We start from the raw sequence: 17,266 nt of genomic DNA on the forward strand, positions 1-17,266 counted from the left end.
TGACTCCTCAAGTATTTAATTCCCCTATTATGGCAGTAAATGGGGAATGAGATCTGAGTTTTTGTGGATGGAAGGGGGCCTTTGCATTTGGTTTAATACAGTGTGGGGGGACCTCTGGAGACAAAAAGGTAGGGAACCCCCGCACCACAGGTTTGGTAAAATTTCGAACCTTTCTATTCTTCTTCTTAAAATAAAAATGTAGACTATATGCTTGTTGTTGGTTCCTTCCTTTGGATAAAAATAAGTAAACGTATGATAGTAAAAATAAGGATTACATGTAAAATGAAGTGTCAACACAAAATAAAAAATAATAAGCAACCTGATAAAGATGATAATTAAAGTTGTTCTAATGACATATTGGCACCATTCACCCTGACAGTCTTTTCACTGGGCATGTTCAAACTAGCGATTTAATTAATGCTCTTCATGTCATTGGTCCCTAGTTGATGGGTGTAAATGAGCACAGGACATGATATTTCTCTGAAGGGTTGTGTCCACTGTTGTCCCACGGCTTTGGTTAACATGTCCAGTAACAATTAAATGGTGTAACTGAAGGAGAACAAAATTAGTGGGTCTTGGAAACACCGGGGATTTGATGAAAAATTTTAACTGCAAAAGGTGGTGTAAATGTGGTATACCATTTTGTGCACTAAAGGGATAATTCACACAAAAATAAAAATGTTGTCATGATTTACTCACCTCCGAGTTGTTCCAAATCTGTATACATTTCTTTGTTTCTGATGAGAAAGATGTTTTGAAGAATGCTTATAACCGGACAGGGAGTCAATGGGGGGCAAAATCTATGTAGGAAAAAATACAACGGTAGTCAAAAGTGCCCCAGAACAGTTCTTCAAATGTCTTCTTTTGTGTTCAACAGAATAAAGTATTTTCTTCACCTATAGGTGTCAAAATCTGTCTGGTTATCCACCTTTTTCTTGAAGTCACCATGGAGGGCGCTATTGACGTGAGTAACTTCCTGGTTAAATGGTTAAATATTAAGTTCCTCAAATATTTTTTTGCGATAAATGGCTGTCACAACAGATATGGAAAGCTCAGAAAACCGTATGAACGAGTGTTACCACGTGACACAACAAGAGCGTAAAGTTAATAACATTTAAAGACAGCTCGGTCTTAGCTCTGACTACTGCATTCTGCACTCTCAAAAAGATACAGTATTGTTTACTTCGTTATTTACATTATTGTTATTGCATAGTACATTACTACACATGAAGCATACATCCAGGGCTAAGTGGCATTACAATAATTTATTGATTATTTTGTTTAATATTACAGTTGCGTTGTATTCAAACAAATGTATTCACATTGAATGACACAGGAAATATACTGTACTGTAGTAACATATGCATTTGCACTCATATATAGAGTAATGCTAACAGCAGTGATTTCGCTCTCCACAGGTTATCAACATGATAAGTTAGTTGTCAAAAAGCAGCTCAGTGATTGTTAATAACCGTAGTTAATGTTGACATTATGACAAGATGTTCTCTTGATGCAAAGATGTCAATAATAACATCATTAAATTGACTGCTGATTATAGTCTTATTGATCATAATGTGCCGCTGTCATGTTACAGTGAGAGACTGGGAGCTGTTAATGTTCCTGTGGACCACAGAGCCTTTTTGGCCTCCGGATAGACCTTTTACAGGAGAGTGGTTGTGTTGTACAGCCGGTGTTTCTCACCCCATAAATCGATTCACACACAGGCATACTAAGCAGTACCATTAAAACAGGAGAAAAATACTCTATATTGACTTTCATGAATTATTCATAGTGTAAGTATTGCATTAGTCAAAAACTACTAGGCAAAAACATTCAGAGTTGTTTTATTTAAAGTCACAATGCTATTTGGGGCTAACAACATTTGTAGCGATGCGCGTTTAAAAATCTTTTCTGTCTGGAAAAAAGGCCAAGAATATTGGTGACTCATGCTGCACTACACACATTATTGTCCAATCAAATGCTCTCAAAAATGAGAACAGCAGGCAGCAAGATCAAGAAAACATCACATCTGCTAAAACTGAAGTCAAAAACAGCGTTTGATGTCTGTGTGAGACATTAAACCCTGGGCCCTATTTACCTCTTCAGCTGTGATGCATATTTAGCATTTTTACCTAAACTTAAAAAAAGTGCCCTTCCCACATATATTGGAGTTAATAAACAAAAGAATAATTTTACAGAAGAAAATGTCTATGTCATGTTATGTGAAGTGTTAGATTGGTGAAATATACAGTGATCTTCTTGACAGTGAGAGATTTAATATATGACTCCGTTTGTGTGATATAAATATGAAATTTTATATTATTTGTAGATTTTCAAGAAGGGTGGGTGGAAAATCAGACCTTATTAAGTAACAAATGCAAAATTATTGGGAAAGACGTAAAATAAATCTGAGGTTTAAAGCCTTTAAAAGAGAACATGTCTAGTTTTGTGCTCCACAGCTTATAGATTTGTTGATGCCATATAAAGCGGTGGATCCGCAGGGGCTGGCAGAATTCAAGAGGTCAAATGTACAACCTCACTGTGTCTCATAGGTACTTTTTATAGATATGAGTGTTTGTGGTTTTGTTCTTGGACCTAAATATTTTGACGATGACAATAACTAATTCAATGTCATTCCCTTACAACATGACAACGACTCAAAGTAAATTCATAGTAAATACATTCATGTCGAGTATTCTTTCATTTAAGTGTTTTAGTATAGAAAGAATCCCTATGTATTGTTAAGACGTGAGGTAGACAACATTTATATGTAGGAAAATAGAGAGCTTTGTACTATAAAGTAATAATGATGACCATCTATTAATAAAATATATGATGTGTTAGCTATTAATGTCATCAACACGTTAACAATAATATGGGCAATAATATGGGCCTTTAATTTTGTTTAGACCACCAAAAATATTGATGTGACAGTGGGGATTTTTTATTGTGCTTAAATCTTACTTTGAAAGGATGGTACAATTTTCTGTTATTCTAATGCTCGTTTTGGGGGAGATTCACACGGATTCAGTGTCGTGCAGACTTGCAGATCTTGTTATATACTTCAGGAAATGCATCTTTACAGTTAAGTTGGTCTCTGAGTTTATGATACAATGTGCCATCAAACATCTCCCAGAATTCCTGCCGATCCATGTAAACATCAGCATACAACATCTGGAATCTAGAAACACAGATTACTTGTTACACAGATATTTGGGTTACAGAATAATGTGCAGATACGAAGATAAAAACTAACCCATGAACGTCTCTGACAAACTTCTCCAGCTGGCGCGTGGATGCTTTGGCCTCAAAGTGCTTCACTTTGGGCTCACCATATGCTCCAATATCAACATACAATTCATCTTCATCTCCTTTAGGATGCACCATTCCGGGCTGGCTGGGCAGCGCAAATGGACAAAGCCACAGGGGATACACCTACAACACATAAACCAATCACTGTATAACACATTCAACGCTTAGACTCAAGTTATGGGGGTGGGGGGAGCCAGGATGATTTTTTTAAATGATCAGCATTGTTTGTAAGAGTCACAGAGAACGGTTTTAATGCACACTTCCCAGCCAATCAGAATCAAGTATTCAAACAGACCATGGTATAATGTAAATTATACACATACCTTTAACTTGAAATCTGAAGCTGTTGTATGCTTTTAAATGTATGCTACAATATTGCCTCATATAGACTACAGCTAAGACAAAGATGTTGTGATCAATTGGAAAATGGTGTAGTGGGAAAGCCTCTTCAAGTAACATCAACCACAGGACTTATTTAACTCATAAATCGAAATCTTCTATTGCAAAAACCCATTAGACATTCCATAGGGAACTCATTAGCGTTCCAGGTCAGTCTTCAAGCAGACATCATGAGTGAACAGCTCTTCTGGAGGCCGATATGAGGCCTTGATCATGTAATTAAAACACTTTGTCATCTCTATCGTGTGTTTGTGTCTCACATGTATGTCCTCATGGAAGCGCAGAATGGAGCTCTTGGCGTGCTTCATGGGAACCAGCATGTCCTGAACCACATGGCGCTGCTCGTAGAGTTTGCGGATGGTCTCTCCTTGAGTAAGCTTCAACAAGGAGATCTTAGGAGGGACCATCCAGCCGAACACGTAGCGGAACAACGGATTGTTTCCGAATGGAATGATGTCCTGAAACCCACAGAGAACATGGAAGAGCAGCTTAAGAGTGAAAGTTTGAATTTGACTTAAAGAAAATGGACAGTTTAAGGGGAAAAAAACAAGTGTGAGAGCTGGTAAATGGGCAGACAGATCGATATTTTTACAATTATCACTGGAAGTGCTGACAAACAAAGTGAGGGTGTAAGCACATCATTTGTCAAGATCAAAAAGACATGTTTGTGAGACAAAGCTTGCTAATCTAATCTTAGCTGCATAATTTATGGAGTAATGTCTTAAACCAGCCAATGCACAGAGCAAAGTTTTCCTGTAGCTAATGGCATAATGTAAGGCTTTAGCGTATATAATACCTCAAAACTGGGTTTGTGTGCATGTGTTTGAGTGAAAAAGAGAAGGGTTGAAAGAGAGAGAGTGTCTGAATCGAATGGACAGAATAGATATTTGTCTCTTTAGCTATGCATTATCGCACAAGTGAACAATGCCAAAGCTAATGGATGCTATCTGTTCGACTAAATGTCTCAAACTCTGAGCCTGATAAGCTTGAAATCTACGCCACAGACCAAAAGCCAATATTACAGTTGCAACCTGCAAAGGAAAGCAGTCTAAAAATAAGTATGTTATCGATATTTTTATTTCAAACACAAAGCAAGGAGAACCATTTTGGGACACATAACATTTGCTGTTTAAGACCTCACAGATGTGCAAAACACAGCGATAATACAGTACAGTTCAGAACATAAACATACATAAAGATTCAGGTAAATTCCATATAAATTGCAAATGAAATCCTAGATCTACACACTGTCTATACCGTCCTTTATATATACCGAAACATTACATTATTACAATTATATATCAACATTAGTTTTTTCCAAGTACAATAATAGTTGGAGATGAATGTGCACACTGTAATATGCTTTAAATAAATATTTTAAACACAAAATACAAATATGACAAAATTTGAATTTGTATTGTTGAGTGCAGGTTTCCAGATTCACTTACTTGTAATTCCCAAAAGATGCTGCGGGTGTGTCTGTGGTAGTAGTGTCTAAGTGGAATGTATTCCACTGCAACACGGTTCTCCCTGAGGAAACCCTCGACGTGCCTAAAGAACCACGGCTTGTAATAGTAACCTATACAGTTAGTCTGAAAGACGAAGAGAAGGACAGAAAATAAGATTATATTTATACAATGACTTTTTAATGGAATTTAATAGTGTACATTTAACTGGTCTTGCCATGCCAGGCTCTGCATCGTCTGTCATGATACCAGTCATGATCACAGCCTCGTCCCGAGAGTACTGCAGTCCCTCTACAAACTGGTTCTCCTTATTGGATGATTGCTCTGCAAACTTTTTACAGATAGCGTCCAAGCCACGAACCGGTTCATAGCGTAGCTTTACCCATTTCCGAGCTGGAATTATCCGGATCTCCGCCGCCACCAGGAATCCAAGGGTACCGCAGGACCAAGGAACCGCATAGAACAAGTCAGTGTTTTCTTTCTGTGAGCAGAACAAACATGAAAAAAGGTCAAAATAACCCTAATAAAACTACATTAAATATCCAAGAGATCCAATTTTTGTGTGATAAAGGTCAAGTAATTTGCTGAAGCTCAACGGATGATAAACCATTGTGATTCCAACAAAAAATATTTGCCCATTTTTCACAAAAATATATTATATTGCATTTACTTTTTAAGTACAGTAAGAGCTCCATTAAAGGTATAGTTCATCCAAATATGAAAATTCTGTCATCGTTTATTTAACCTCTTGTCATTTCAAAATTGTATGGCTTTCCTCTTCTATAGACCCCTTTACGGCCCCTTTTAGCGTTTACGTCACAGCGCTAGCTGGAGGCAAAACAAAGGGAAACTGGAGGCGGCGGATACAAACCAGAACAGATTCGGCTTCATGAGGAGTTTAAAATATCATCTTGTTGTGTTTTCTACAGTCATTGTCAAAAAAACAAGCTAGCAAAACATGCTCGCTAGCATTAGTAAAGCCGCCCAGGGAATCCACCTATGCTCCGCCCACAAAAACGCATCACAATGTTGACCAACAAAAAAGGGGCCTAAAGAACAAAAAAGAAAACCGCACAATGGCGGTAGCTTTTGACTTGCATTGATTTGGTATCTATACAATAGCAGTGAAAGGGCAAGAATAAAGAATAACTTATTTTGTGTTCTACAGAAGAAAAAAGTCATACAGGTGTGAAATGACAAGAGGGTAGAGTAAATGATGACTGGATTTTAACTTTTCGGTGAACTATATATATCTCTAAGACTTTTTTCTTTCAACGTTCTACAAAAATAGGTTTAGACTAAGCAAATAGGTTGTAAAAATGACAGAATTGTTATTATTAAATATGGAACCGAGCCAATTATTGTATTCAAACATGACTGATATTACAAATATTAAAAGAAATTCAGTAAGACATTATTAATTCACGTTAAATTTGACAAAAATGTTGTGTTTGAAAAGGCATCGGTTTTAAAAAATTAAATTACTATTTACTTTCAACTGACCTACCTCTGTGCAACGAACCAGACTACCATCAGCCAACACCAGCTCATAGGCCACACATATGTGCTGGAACAGACCATAGATATGAGACGAAGATTCTATTCCTGTACCCATAACCAATCCACCTGAAAGAAAAGAGTCAATTTAAAATATTAAGGCAAATGTAAATGTATGGAACTTATGGAAATGCGGTCACATGGCCTTCCTCAACCATCCTCTTTTAAAACACTGTGTCGACTTTTGACCTCAAAACTAAGTTGACCTCACTTCATTCAAAAATAACAATTCTGCTAAGAATTGAAATCTACTTTTATAATATGAAAAGAGTGGTCTGGATATTTTGCAAAAAAATCCACACATACATAGCAGTATGTTTTCTGGAGATGGAAAGTAATACAGGTATGGATGGTACATTAAAATCGACAGGACAGCATTTTGGGTTAAACTAAGGAAACATTTGCTTAAACATTAGGGATGCTCGATTATGACAAAAAACATAATTGCGATTATTTTGGCCAATATTGAGATTCCGATTATTTAGCACGATTACTCATTAACCCTTAAAACAACATAGAAATAGAAAAAACTTGGCTTTTAAACTCTGAAAATAAGAGATAGCGCGCTTTCATCGATTATTTTGTTTTTGTAATTGATGAAGGCCAAAACTGACTAACTGACGATTAATTGCACAGCCCTATTAAACAGAATATCATAAACCTTCTATATGACAGTGTTTCATGGCAGTGTTTCGCTATTAGAATGGTTAGACAAAATATGTAAAATAACTGGACCCAGAGCCATTGAGAGAGAGAGTTGGGTCAACTCCATTGGCTCCAATGGAACAGTTTTTTCACAGCAATGGCGGTTCATGAAGCCTCTCAATAGTTACCCCAATAGTTCAACTAGTAATCCATGGAGCTGCAGCAAAACAGACCGATTTGTGTGACAAACCTTTAACCCATTTAAAGACACAAGTCATATAATAAATTAAAAAATTAAAGAAACAAAGCATATAAAGACAAAACAGTACTTCCTGGAACTATCTGAAGGATCCATGAATCAAGTGACATGCGAAAATGTTGAACTTCCATTGTCAACGGCTCTGACCGGACCTAAATAGCTGTAGTGTAATACGGTATGTGGAGTTAAGAGTCCAACAGATGACCTTTGAATACAGAGGCATGATTCCAAAGTAGACTTTTAGAAATAGAACGTCTGTCGCATTACTTTGAATTTCTAAAGTTTCCAAGATACAGGAATCAATACATGCAGCCAAAATTATAACATATTGTCCGACACACTACGAACAGAACATACCTTTCTCTTGTATTAGTATTAAACATTGTGTCTCTGTAGACACAAAATGAATTTCAAGGAGTGCCAGCGTAAAACATATCTCAGCCGGTAAGCACGCTTTTCTGAGATCTATAAACACTTTCAGCAGTAGGACCCATATCCTACCTAATCTAATCTGCCTCATTGAAACAGGGACTATGCTCATTCATAACTGAATTAGAAGCAGCCTCTGATGCACCACACACGACATACAATATCGATCTGGAGAAATGTTACGCTCGATTTAAAGAAAGGGAATATCTGCAAGTGCTTAGAAACATTAAACAAATCTGCAGTGAGGCACGCATCGGGGATACAGATCCAAGATGACAGTCTATACCGAAATAGAAACAAATATGTGCTGTATATTCTCCTTTAGAAATGCATCTAAATTAAAGGGTAACTCATGACTTACTCACTCTCTAGTTGGTCCAGACATGTATACATTTCTTTGTTCGGTTGAACACAAAGAGAGATATTTTGGACATTATTAAGAATAATGTTTGCAACCAACAGTTCTGAAGCACCATTGACCGCCATAGTAGGAAAACATTTTTGTAATATTTTGCTTCTGTTTTACACGAAACAAGATATTTTGAGGAATGTAGGAAAACAAACCTGGGGAACTTTTGACTCCCATTAAAATGTTTCCTACTATGGCAGTCAATGTTGCTTCAGAACTGTTGGTTGCCAAAAATATTCATGTTCAATATTTATTTTCATGTTTGGTGGAGTATCCCTTTAATGCCACATAAAACTTGTGTCGTGATCTGGTTACAAGCATAAATAACATTAGGAGTCGTGCATTAGCAACTGAACTGAGAATGCCAATTCAGTCTCAATAGAATTTGATGTAGCATGCACGTACATTATGCTGAATTACGTATCAGTGATTTTGTCGTCTAACTCTTGAATTTAACGTAGACAATTTCGAATTTTGCACAATCCTAAACATTAAAGTAATTCAAACAACAGGCAAGTGTTGCGTTAGAGTGTTTCTGTCATAATTCTGAAATAATTTTGTCCTCATTTGCTCACCCTAATGTCATTTCACACCTGTATGACTTTCTTTCTTCTGCAGAACACAAAAGAAGATATTTTGAAGAATTTTCTTAACTCGCTCACATGCACTTGCATTGGTTTTGTGTCCGTACAATAGAATTAAATGGGGGCCAGTGCTGTTCGATTACCAACTTTCTCCAAAATATCTTCTTTTGGGTTCTGCAGAAGAAAGACAGTCATAAAGGTTTGAAATGACAAGAGGGTTGATAAACGATGACATGACGGAAAAAAAGATTTGGGGGAGAACTGTCACTTTAAGAGTATAAACCGTAACTTATTTTGATCAAAAACTAATTAATGTGTAAACGCATGTCCAATGTATGCGTATGCAAAGTAACTGCTGATTTGTTTCTCTCTGAAAACCCACCAACTGTGAGGTCATCAAGCTCAGGCACCACAGGCAATGTCCAGCCAATAGAGTTCAGCAGAGCAGTCACCTGACCCATGTTAGCTAAGGGTTCCACACATACCACCTGAAAATGTGTTAAAGGTCATTTTAAAGCCCATTTTGCCACATATGTAACCAAGATAAACACTAAAAGAAACAATACGCATAGCACATGTCAGAAACACGTCCGCTACCTTTCGTTTTGTGTCGACTTCGAGAATGTCCATCATGTTTATCATGATGTTTTTGTGCGTCTTCTTGTATTTTCCCACCCTGAGTGACACAGTAAGCCATCCAGGACGACCCGTACACATGTGTTTCTTCTCTCCCTCTTTTTTCCATTCTCGCACCTGGAAAACAAAAGTTTAAGACGTCATTGTTTTCCAAGCATTTCATAGGATGTGTTTTTCTTTCTATGCAAAATGCATGATGTTTTGAATAAACTGCATATTCTGTTACAGAAGATGCATGAACATGGTACTATAAAAAATACTGTACAACAACGCAGAGTATTCTGGAACTACACTGTGCATACCGTTATAACTTTATTATAGCTCTATAAGGTACACGTATATCATTCATCTCCCATTTCGCGATGTTTAAATAGGAACCCTACAGGAACTTACAACAGACTATTAAAGGCTAAAGCATCGCACGCATGCACGGGTTGTGCAGTTACCTGTCTCTGGATGTCTTTGACTCGCTGGTCGTGCTGCTTTGGTGCCGAGCACATCTTAAAGATGACCCACACGCGCAGGTAATAGTAGACATCAAAGATGACGGACAAGGGGAGGAGAAAGAGGCAAACGAAGATCCATCTCTGGTGTATTATCACGTACTCCAAGCCCTTCATTTTGATCCATACTAAAAACAGAACAGCTAGCCCACCCAAATAAAACAACGGGTCCATGACGCGATAAAAAAAGTTGTACAGTTTGCTGCTTGGCTTTGATTTTCCGTCTGCGTTGACAACGATCGTGAATTAAAATGAAAACGCATCTATTAACACATTCCAGTATTAATGTCCGGTGCGGTTTTTGACCGCAGAATGTCCCGCTCGCCCGCACGCAATATTCCGTCTATATTTTACACACTTTTCAGGAACGTGCCCAGGTGGGACTGGAAGGACCGCCCCTGACAAGCGATTGGCTAGGAGACCGTCAATTCAGATGACGCCATAGTTGCGCCGTCTCTTCATCCAATCACAGGATAGATACACCGTCACACCATTGCCACAGTACCATGCGTTCATTATCATACAGCAGTTGAGCAACGCTGCGTGTGGCTACATAACAGTAACGTAACATCAATTATTGACGCTCGTGATGTACACGTAACTTGCATTATACGTGCAACCATTAAACTGGTATAATAACGATAGAGTCATTACTTCCATTAGCCACAACGAATGAATTTTCCCTTTAATAATTAAAACTGCCCGCCAATGCATCTGATTTAAGGTGTTGGTCATGTTAAACAAAGCATATTTTCCGTGCACTTTATTTGAATCACATTTTTTAAGTTACGCTTATTACAATTTGGCCTTGAGACGGCTCTTGGGTGGGGCGTAAACTCTGATGCTCATTATGATAGAGTTTGACTGTCAGCAGGGCAGCGGCGCTCATTTGACAGCTATCAGATCAGATGGACCAAACCTGATGCACATGAGCACATCGCGAAGTTCTCAGCTGCGACCGAGTAGCAGGATTCCACATCATTTGCGAGGGATTGTGAACGCGCAGTTTTTTCCTGTCACCGTTATTGCCTAAATCTTGGGGCAATGTGAAATTATTACCAGTATGCGAATGTAGTGACATCACCGGGACATGCCATTTCCATTAGAAGCGAAACATTTCCGTTTGAGGAACTTTATTCACTTGCAGCTCGATGTCCTCCCGAAGCCGGACGATGCGCGCTAAACCCTTGAGATAAATAGCGGCTTTAAACGCCCAATTGCATGAGACTTGCACTATGCCTTCCCTACATCAGGGCGCTATTTTTATCGGGGTGTTTTTGATAGTCACCGGTGGCTCCACCGCTTTTCTAACTTCTAACCAAAGTAGACTTCAGGCGTTCAGTATGTGCTGCGTGGTGCTCGGAGCGGTGATGCTGATATTGGGACTCTTCTGGGCCATGAATGGAAAAAGAAACCCCGTGCCGTACAACGAAGAGTACAGCCACGACTACAGCCAAGTCCTTTTCACCCCACCACCTGGAAGCCACTTTCCCGAATCTCAGTCTGTTTTTCTGCACGGGTAAGTGGACTTGGACTAGTGATACTATAGTTGCGCTATAACGTTAAATGTCTGTAATGTTTGTCATAAAACCAAATCGGCATATAGAAAATTATATTATAGTCTGAGAGCCGTTGTCAGCATGAGGTATTGCATACTTAGGGTTGAGCCATAAACATTTTTGAGGGCAGTCAACAAAATGTTATGGGGAAGCTGCCAGCAACCTAAAAGCTATTCTGTAATAGAAAACATCCATTAGATGAATAAAACATGATGCGTACGTTTTTCAAGTCTGTACAAAATTCATCATAAGACTTAAAATCGTTAATGGACTGATAGGAACATCCGTGGCGATAATTTTACTTTTCCATCCACATCCCTCCGGATTTGGACCATCTCGTTTCTGCTTGCCTTTTTCCCAACCTCAGATGTCATTAAAAATCACTTAGTGGAGAAGTCTAACAACTGCGGCCACTCAGTTGCGCTCTGCTCCAGTTATTTGATACTGAAAGGCCCTTTTGCGCACTCTAGTGGTAAATCACTGTTCATCGAAGTCCCATTTATCTATCCCAAGTATTACTTGTAAAATTCCACGTCCAAAGAGATTCACAACCAAAAAATAAAGAGTATTTGACTAACTATATAATGTTTGTATTTTAAAGGACTTTGCAGAGGCGAGGTGTGTACGGTGAGGATTTGGACTATCCTCCAATGGAGCCAGCATGCTTCAGTCCTACCAGTCGGGTCCGGCCGCCTCACTGGGACATGGAACCTCCTCCACCTTATGAGGTGGCTATTAAAACAACTACAAGCTCAACACACCTAAGACGCAGCTATTCGGACACACACCTGCTGAATGAACCACTCTTCGGGCGCTCAAGGGAGATCAGTTTTGAGGTTTAACACCGACGATCCGCAGGTTGTGGAGCAGGTGTTCTGATCTTAAACCTGGATTCATAGCCTTATTCGTGCTGAAATGTAGGATTATGCAACTTGTCAATTCAAAAGCAGTGTTAACATAAAAGTGTAGCAGAAAACAAGTGATTCATCTTTTTCTTTTTTTTCTAAACAACCTCATTTGTGAACCCCCCCCCAAAAAAACACATCCTAGCTTCAAGGCATTTCAATATCATATCACTTTAACCTTTAATAAAAGGTTTTTGTGTGTATATATGTGTGACAAAGACCACTGGAACTCAAGCGTTTTCCTCCCATAGGATGCATTTGTCCTCCACACACCCACAACAGTGCATGGTATTTAAACGTTTGTGTTTAACACGGTTCAGATTTCAGCTAGTTCAGTGGCATTGAAAAGTGTTTTAAATTTATTTATTTTGGAGAATCTCAGGGTGAAACAATGTGTTACCTTTATTGGATATTTTCATTGAAGATAAGCGTTGTTACAGTCTCAAAACGAAAATCACAAGCTGCAGACTTAAGAGTTCAGGCCAAAGAGACGATTTATAAATAAGGCAAATATTGTGGTGCATGATAATGGGAGCCCATCTCTGCTGAGAAAACCACACAGCCACACAGTGCACTACTTTGTTTAATGGGGAACTAATGCTCTCCTGATATTGTTTGAAACGCTATAAAACATGACTTTCGCTGTCACTACTTCCTCTGACTCAACCATTATAATGATATTCATCTTTTAACAAGGGCACTTCTGGGTATTCCACCATCACATGCTTTGCCCATATATGGTATGTTTACTTCAAACTGCAGAGACAATCAATGTAATGGCTGTTTGCATCAGTTTTGTTGGCATGCCAGAATATTTATTTAAGATGTTGTGCTCTGTTTTTTATATTAAAATTAAATCATAAACTCTAATTCGCTTTTCTTGTTGTTTCCCCAGTGTTGCCCATTAAATCGAAAAGATTACATAAACTGTTGCACTATAGTCACGAAGTGAAAAAAGTTAAAAGAAAAACGTGAAAAAATGTTTTCTGTTGTCTGTTATTATATCAAACATTAAGACAAAACAAGTATTTATGTCAACAAGTTTTGAATTTTATAAAATCAGTATATATAACATCGACAGCTTGTTTTTTTAATTATGAAGTTATACTATACAACGGTTAATAGATTTGTGTACTCGTATAACGGTCTTAGGTAAGGCTTGCATTAGGTCTGCAGGACAATCATAGTAAACATTAACCATTGCTTATTGTTTTCACTAACATGCCAGGACTACTTATTCACTTTTTTAAAGCTGTTTAGATGTGTGCCGGTAGCTCTCACATGGTTGTCTCAGGTGGAATTGTATTGTTTTAAGACAATTCAATCATTTCTTTTTTAGTCTGAGACTACCTTATTCTACAAAAAGAGTTTACGGACCCCCATTAGCTTGTCACCTTGGCATTTCACTCAGAAGCTGTACATGTAGGACATTTAATTGTTTCCCCGATATGTTCTCTGTAGCCTACTAAAAATAGGGTTGAAAGCAGGGGCGGTTCTAGGATTTTATTCTTGGGGGGACGGGGGGGCTTAGCCTGCAGTGAGTATTTTATATTTATCTTAATAATAATTATATCATTTTCTCTGCTGCTTTTGTATTTAGCTTTCGTTAAATTATAATTTTTTATTAATTTGAATATTTTCTTAAAAACTACACAGAACTGTGGGTGATGATGGGAAACACAGCACTGTTTCAATTTTGAAAACACTATAAACGTCATTCTCTTAACCTGTCTCCTGTGCCCTTGATTTTCTCTTTGTTTACTATTTAAATATATCTGAAAGTTAAATCCCTTTCACAATAAAAAGTGTAAAGTAGGTTGAATGAAACATGCACGTATAATCAACATAAAAAAGTTATCAACATTTATTTTGGGGCGACAGACGACACGACGAAATACATGAAAAACGCATTCGCTGAACACGTTATCATTTTACAGTTTGAATGCGGCGCGACAATTCCACTAGCCGTGAGTCGTGCCGGTCTCGTCCGCTGCAGACACGGTGTTGGGTTGCCAAATTTGCGCTGCCTTTAAACGGTTGTCGCGGATTGTTTTTATAATAGGTGGATAGATTTTGTTTATCAGCGCTCGTTTTTAGAATAATATGAAAAATAATGACAACAAAACCGTGAAATTGCGTGTAATGCATACTGGTAATAGTATACGGTGTGTTATAGATATGGGCAAATTTAAGTATTTGGACGGGGTGCACCATGGTTGGGCTCGTTTTTATTGGCCACTGCGCTGTTTTTGTTGCAAAGATCTGGCAACCCTGAAGCAGACTTGATGTCGAAAGAGGCGGTACTAGATCCAATCCATTGTACAAATCGCATATATCAAATGTTTTATCCAACTTCGCGTTGATAAGTCCAGAATGGGAGTTCCATAAGAGTCCCGTTCGGCTCCACCTGTTCGGCAATACGTGATTTGATTTCCCTATCGGTAAAGTGACATCAACCTCCGCCCATCTACTCCTCCAACACTTCCTCTTCGCGTTAACGAACAGTCAGAGACCGCAACAGATGACATATATGCCCACAATGGGAAGAGACGGGAAAGGAAGGCGGGTTGCTTCTTTGCAAAATCATAATGTAGTTCACGAGGATAGAAACGCCTTTACGATCATCCAGCTTCATGTTCTCATCAAACGCGCCTCGTATTTTAACCGCGGCGGACAGCGTGGACTACTATTGTGATGGCATAACCAGAAGAGACAACATGTCTTTCAAGAAAAAATGGCCGGTTTTATTCGGGCTCTTACTTTTGATAGCTGGTGTGGTGCTCATTATAATACCAAATACCGTTTACATTGGCTTGGCAGTAACTTGCCTGGGGCTCTTCACTTTTATCCTTGCTTTGTGCGTGGCTGGCAAACCCAGTCCAGTAACTGTGCCGGGTCACTTTATTCTACATCCACGAACAGGGACCTGCTACAGCCCACATCAAGCCATCGCAGTGCAAAGGTAAGGCTAAAAAACAGCCAGTTATGAACATAGCTGTAGCACTTGTGGGGTTTTATGATACTAACTGAAGTGTTCAAAGAGTTCATAACTGATGTGCAAGCATTGACCAAAACCAGACAGTTATTGGTAAATTGAGAGTCAAGCCCCCCCAAAATCAAATCCTCTCCCCAAAACGTGCTAGTAGTATGGAACTGCCACGTTTTATATGTGGGGGTCCTTCAGGTCACTGGGATGTTGTGCATCGTTGCCAGGCCTTTGCTATCCGGTTGCTAAGGTCTAAGTCTTTTTGAATGTGTTCTCTGCAGCTGCTATGATGTTCTGGCTGGTTGCCATGTTGCTTGCTGGTTTAAAGGGGCCATATGACACGGCTAAAACAAATATTGTGGTTTGTTTAAGATACAATGCAATGTGTATACACGATTTAAGGTAAACAAAAACACAGTTTTTTTTCTACATACCTTGCAACTGCATCTCCGTATTTACCCCTCTTCTCGGAAACATGCAGTTTTTTACAAAGCTCTTTGCTTTGAAAAGCGAGGTGTGCTATGATTGGCCAGTAAACCAGTGTGTTATGATTGGTTGAATACAACAAGCGTCTGATGGAAATTAACGCCTCTTACCATATTTGGAACATCAGGTTCCAAAGCAATTGTACTGACAGGTTGCCCACCTTACGTAGATTTTTTGGTGTGTGGTGGCACGAGGCGCTTCCGGCAGGCCTGGGTGAGCGTTCGATTAAGATAGAATGCATCTTTTGTTCCGACACTTACATTTTTGCAATTGTACGTTTCTAATACATGGATGGGCAACTTATAACACACCAAAGACACATAAAAACACGTATTCGCACTATATTAACCCTTTGAAAAGCTCACCCCTGTCTCTATAATATACTCATCCTCTGACATGGTTCAGGTGACTCCTTTAATGTACAGCAAAGCCTATAAAACATTTTCTTGTTTCATGTTCACAAGATGAGTTCAACACTGAAGTAAAAAGCCTGTATGATTCGTAAAAGATACATATCAAATGAAATACTATTGTAATTAATACATTGACTGGTGGTTTTGTATAGACTATCTTTGGCTTTCAGTTTGTAAAACAAGCTGGCTCAGAGGGAGCTCTGTATCTTCTTAGTCTACTCTCAGTTTAAAAACCAAAGTTGAACAGGAGAAACAAATGTTTTGATTATAGAAGTAGGTCACAAGCATTTTTAGATGACAGACATGGCAAGTCTGTTTCCTGTGAGTAAATTCTAATTCTAAATCTTATAGGGAAAACAAGGATGTAAAGTTTACATTTACCTTTAACAAGCACTGTATCTTTTCTAATGGTGTGGCCTGTGAAAAATACATCAACACAGTTAGAAATTGTGATATGTTCATCACGTTGTTGGAGCTACATTTGAATTTACTGAGTTTGGAGTGTTTTTTGGAACGAAAAATATGTTTTTTCTTCTCAGAATTTTCTGAGAAAAGACCCTAGTAATCTTCAATATAAACTTAAACATTAAACATTTTCAGTAAATTCTCCCTAGACCAGGTTATCTGTGCAGTGTTGTATTGTTCATGTTAGGTACAAAAAAATCTAAACGGACAATTTTTATTTATTTTTTATATAAAATAGTTTTTTTATCTGTGC

General features: G+C 38.3%; 2 protein-coding genes across 2 annotated transcripts; one reads left to right on the forward strand and one right to left on the reverse strand.

Moving 5' to 3' along the window:
- Positions 1–1,239: 1,239 nt before the first annotated feature.
- Positions 1,240–10,599, reverse strand: dhcr24 (24-dehydrocholesterol reductase). Its single transcript, XM_079475124.1, has 9 exons — positions 10,143–10,599; positions 9,658–9,813; positions 9,443–9,548; positions 6,685–6,803; positions 5,395–5,658; positions 5,160–5,303; positions 3,972–4,169; positions 3,257–3,435; positions 1,240–3,181 (listed from the first exon to the last, which is right to left on the reverse strand). The coding sequence occupies exons 1-9, from the start codon at positions 10,371–10,373 to the stop codon at positions 3,028–3,030; spliced, it is 1,551 nt and encodes a 516-aa protein (XP_079331250.1). The 5' UTR covers positions 10,374–10,599; the 3' UTR covers positions 1,240–3,027.
- Positions 10,600–11,105: 506 nt separating this feature from the next.
- Positions 11,106–13,531, forward strand: LOC306905195 (uncharacterized protein). Its single transcript, XM_079475640.1, has 2 exons — positions 11,106–11,718; positions 12,360–13,531. Exons 1-2 carry the CDS (start codon positions 11,435–11,437, stop codon positions 12,598–12,600), a joined length of 525 nt encoding a protein of 174 aa, XP_079331766.1. The 5' UTR covers positions 11,106–11,434; the 3' UTR covers positions 12,601–13,531.
- Positions 13,532–17,266: the final 3,735 nt, after the last annotated feature.

This window comes from Barbatula barbatula, assembly GCF_947034865.1.
Source record: "Barbatula barbatula genome assembly, chromosome: 15".
In the NCBI taxonomy this organism is placed as follows: Eukaryota; Metazoa; Chordata; class Actinopteri; order Cypriniformes; family Nemacheilidae; genus Barbatula; species Barbatula barbatula.

Excerpts from the sequence above, each read along its gene's own strand:
- dhcr24 (XM_079475124.1), bottom strand. The coding sequence starts at position 10,373 with ATGGACCCGTTGTTTTATTTGGGTGGGCTAGCTGTTCTGTTTTTAGTA. Across the intron at positions 3,436-3,971 it reads GCTTCCATGAGGACATACAT|GTGTATCCCCTGTGGCTTTG; the intron begins GTGAGACACAAA and ends TATGTGTTGTAG. Across the intron at positions 3,182-3,256 it reads TTTGTCAGAGACGTTCATGG|ATTCCAGATGTTGTATGCTG; the intron begins GTTAGTTTTTAT and ends CTGTGTTTCTAG.
- LOC306905195 (XM_079475640.1), top strand. The coding sequence starts at position 11,435 with ATGCCTTCCCTACATCAGGGCGCTATTTTTATCGGGGTGTTTTTGATA. Across the intron at positions 11,719-12,359 it reads CAGTCTGTTTTTCTGCACGG|GACTTTGCAGAGGCGAGGTG; the intron begins GTAAGTGGACTT and ends TGTATTTTAAAG.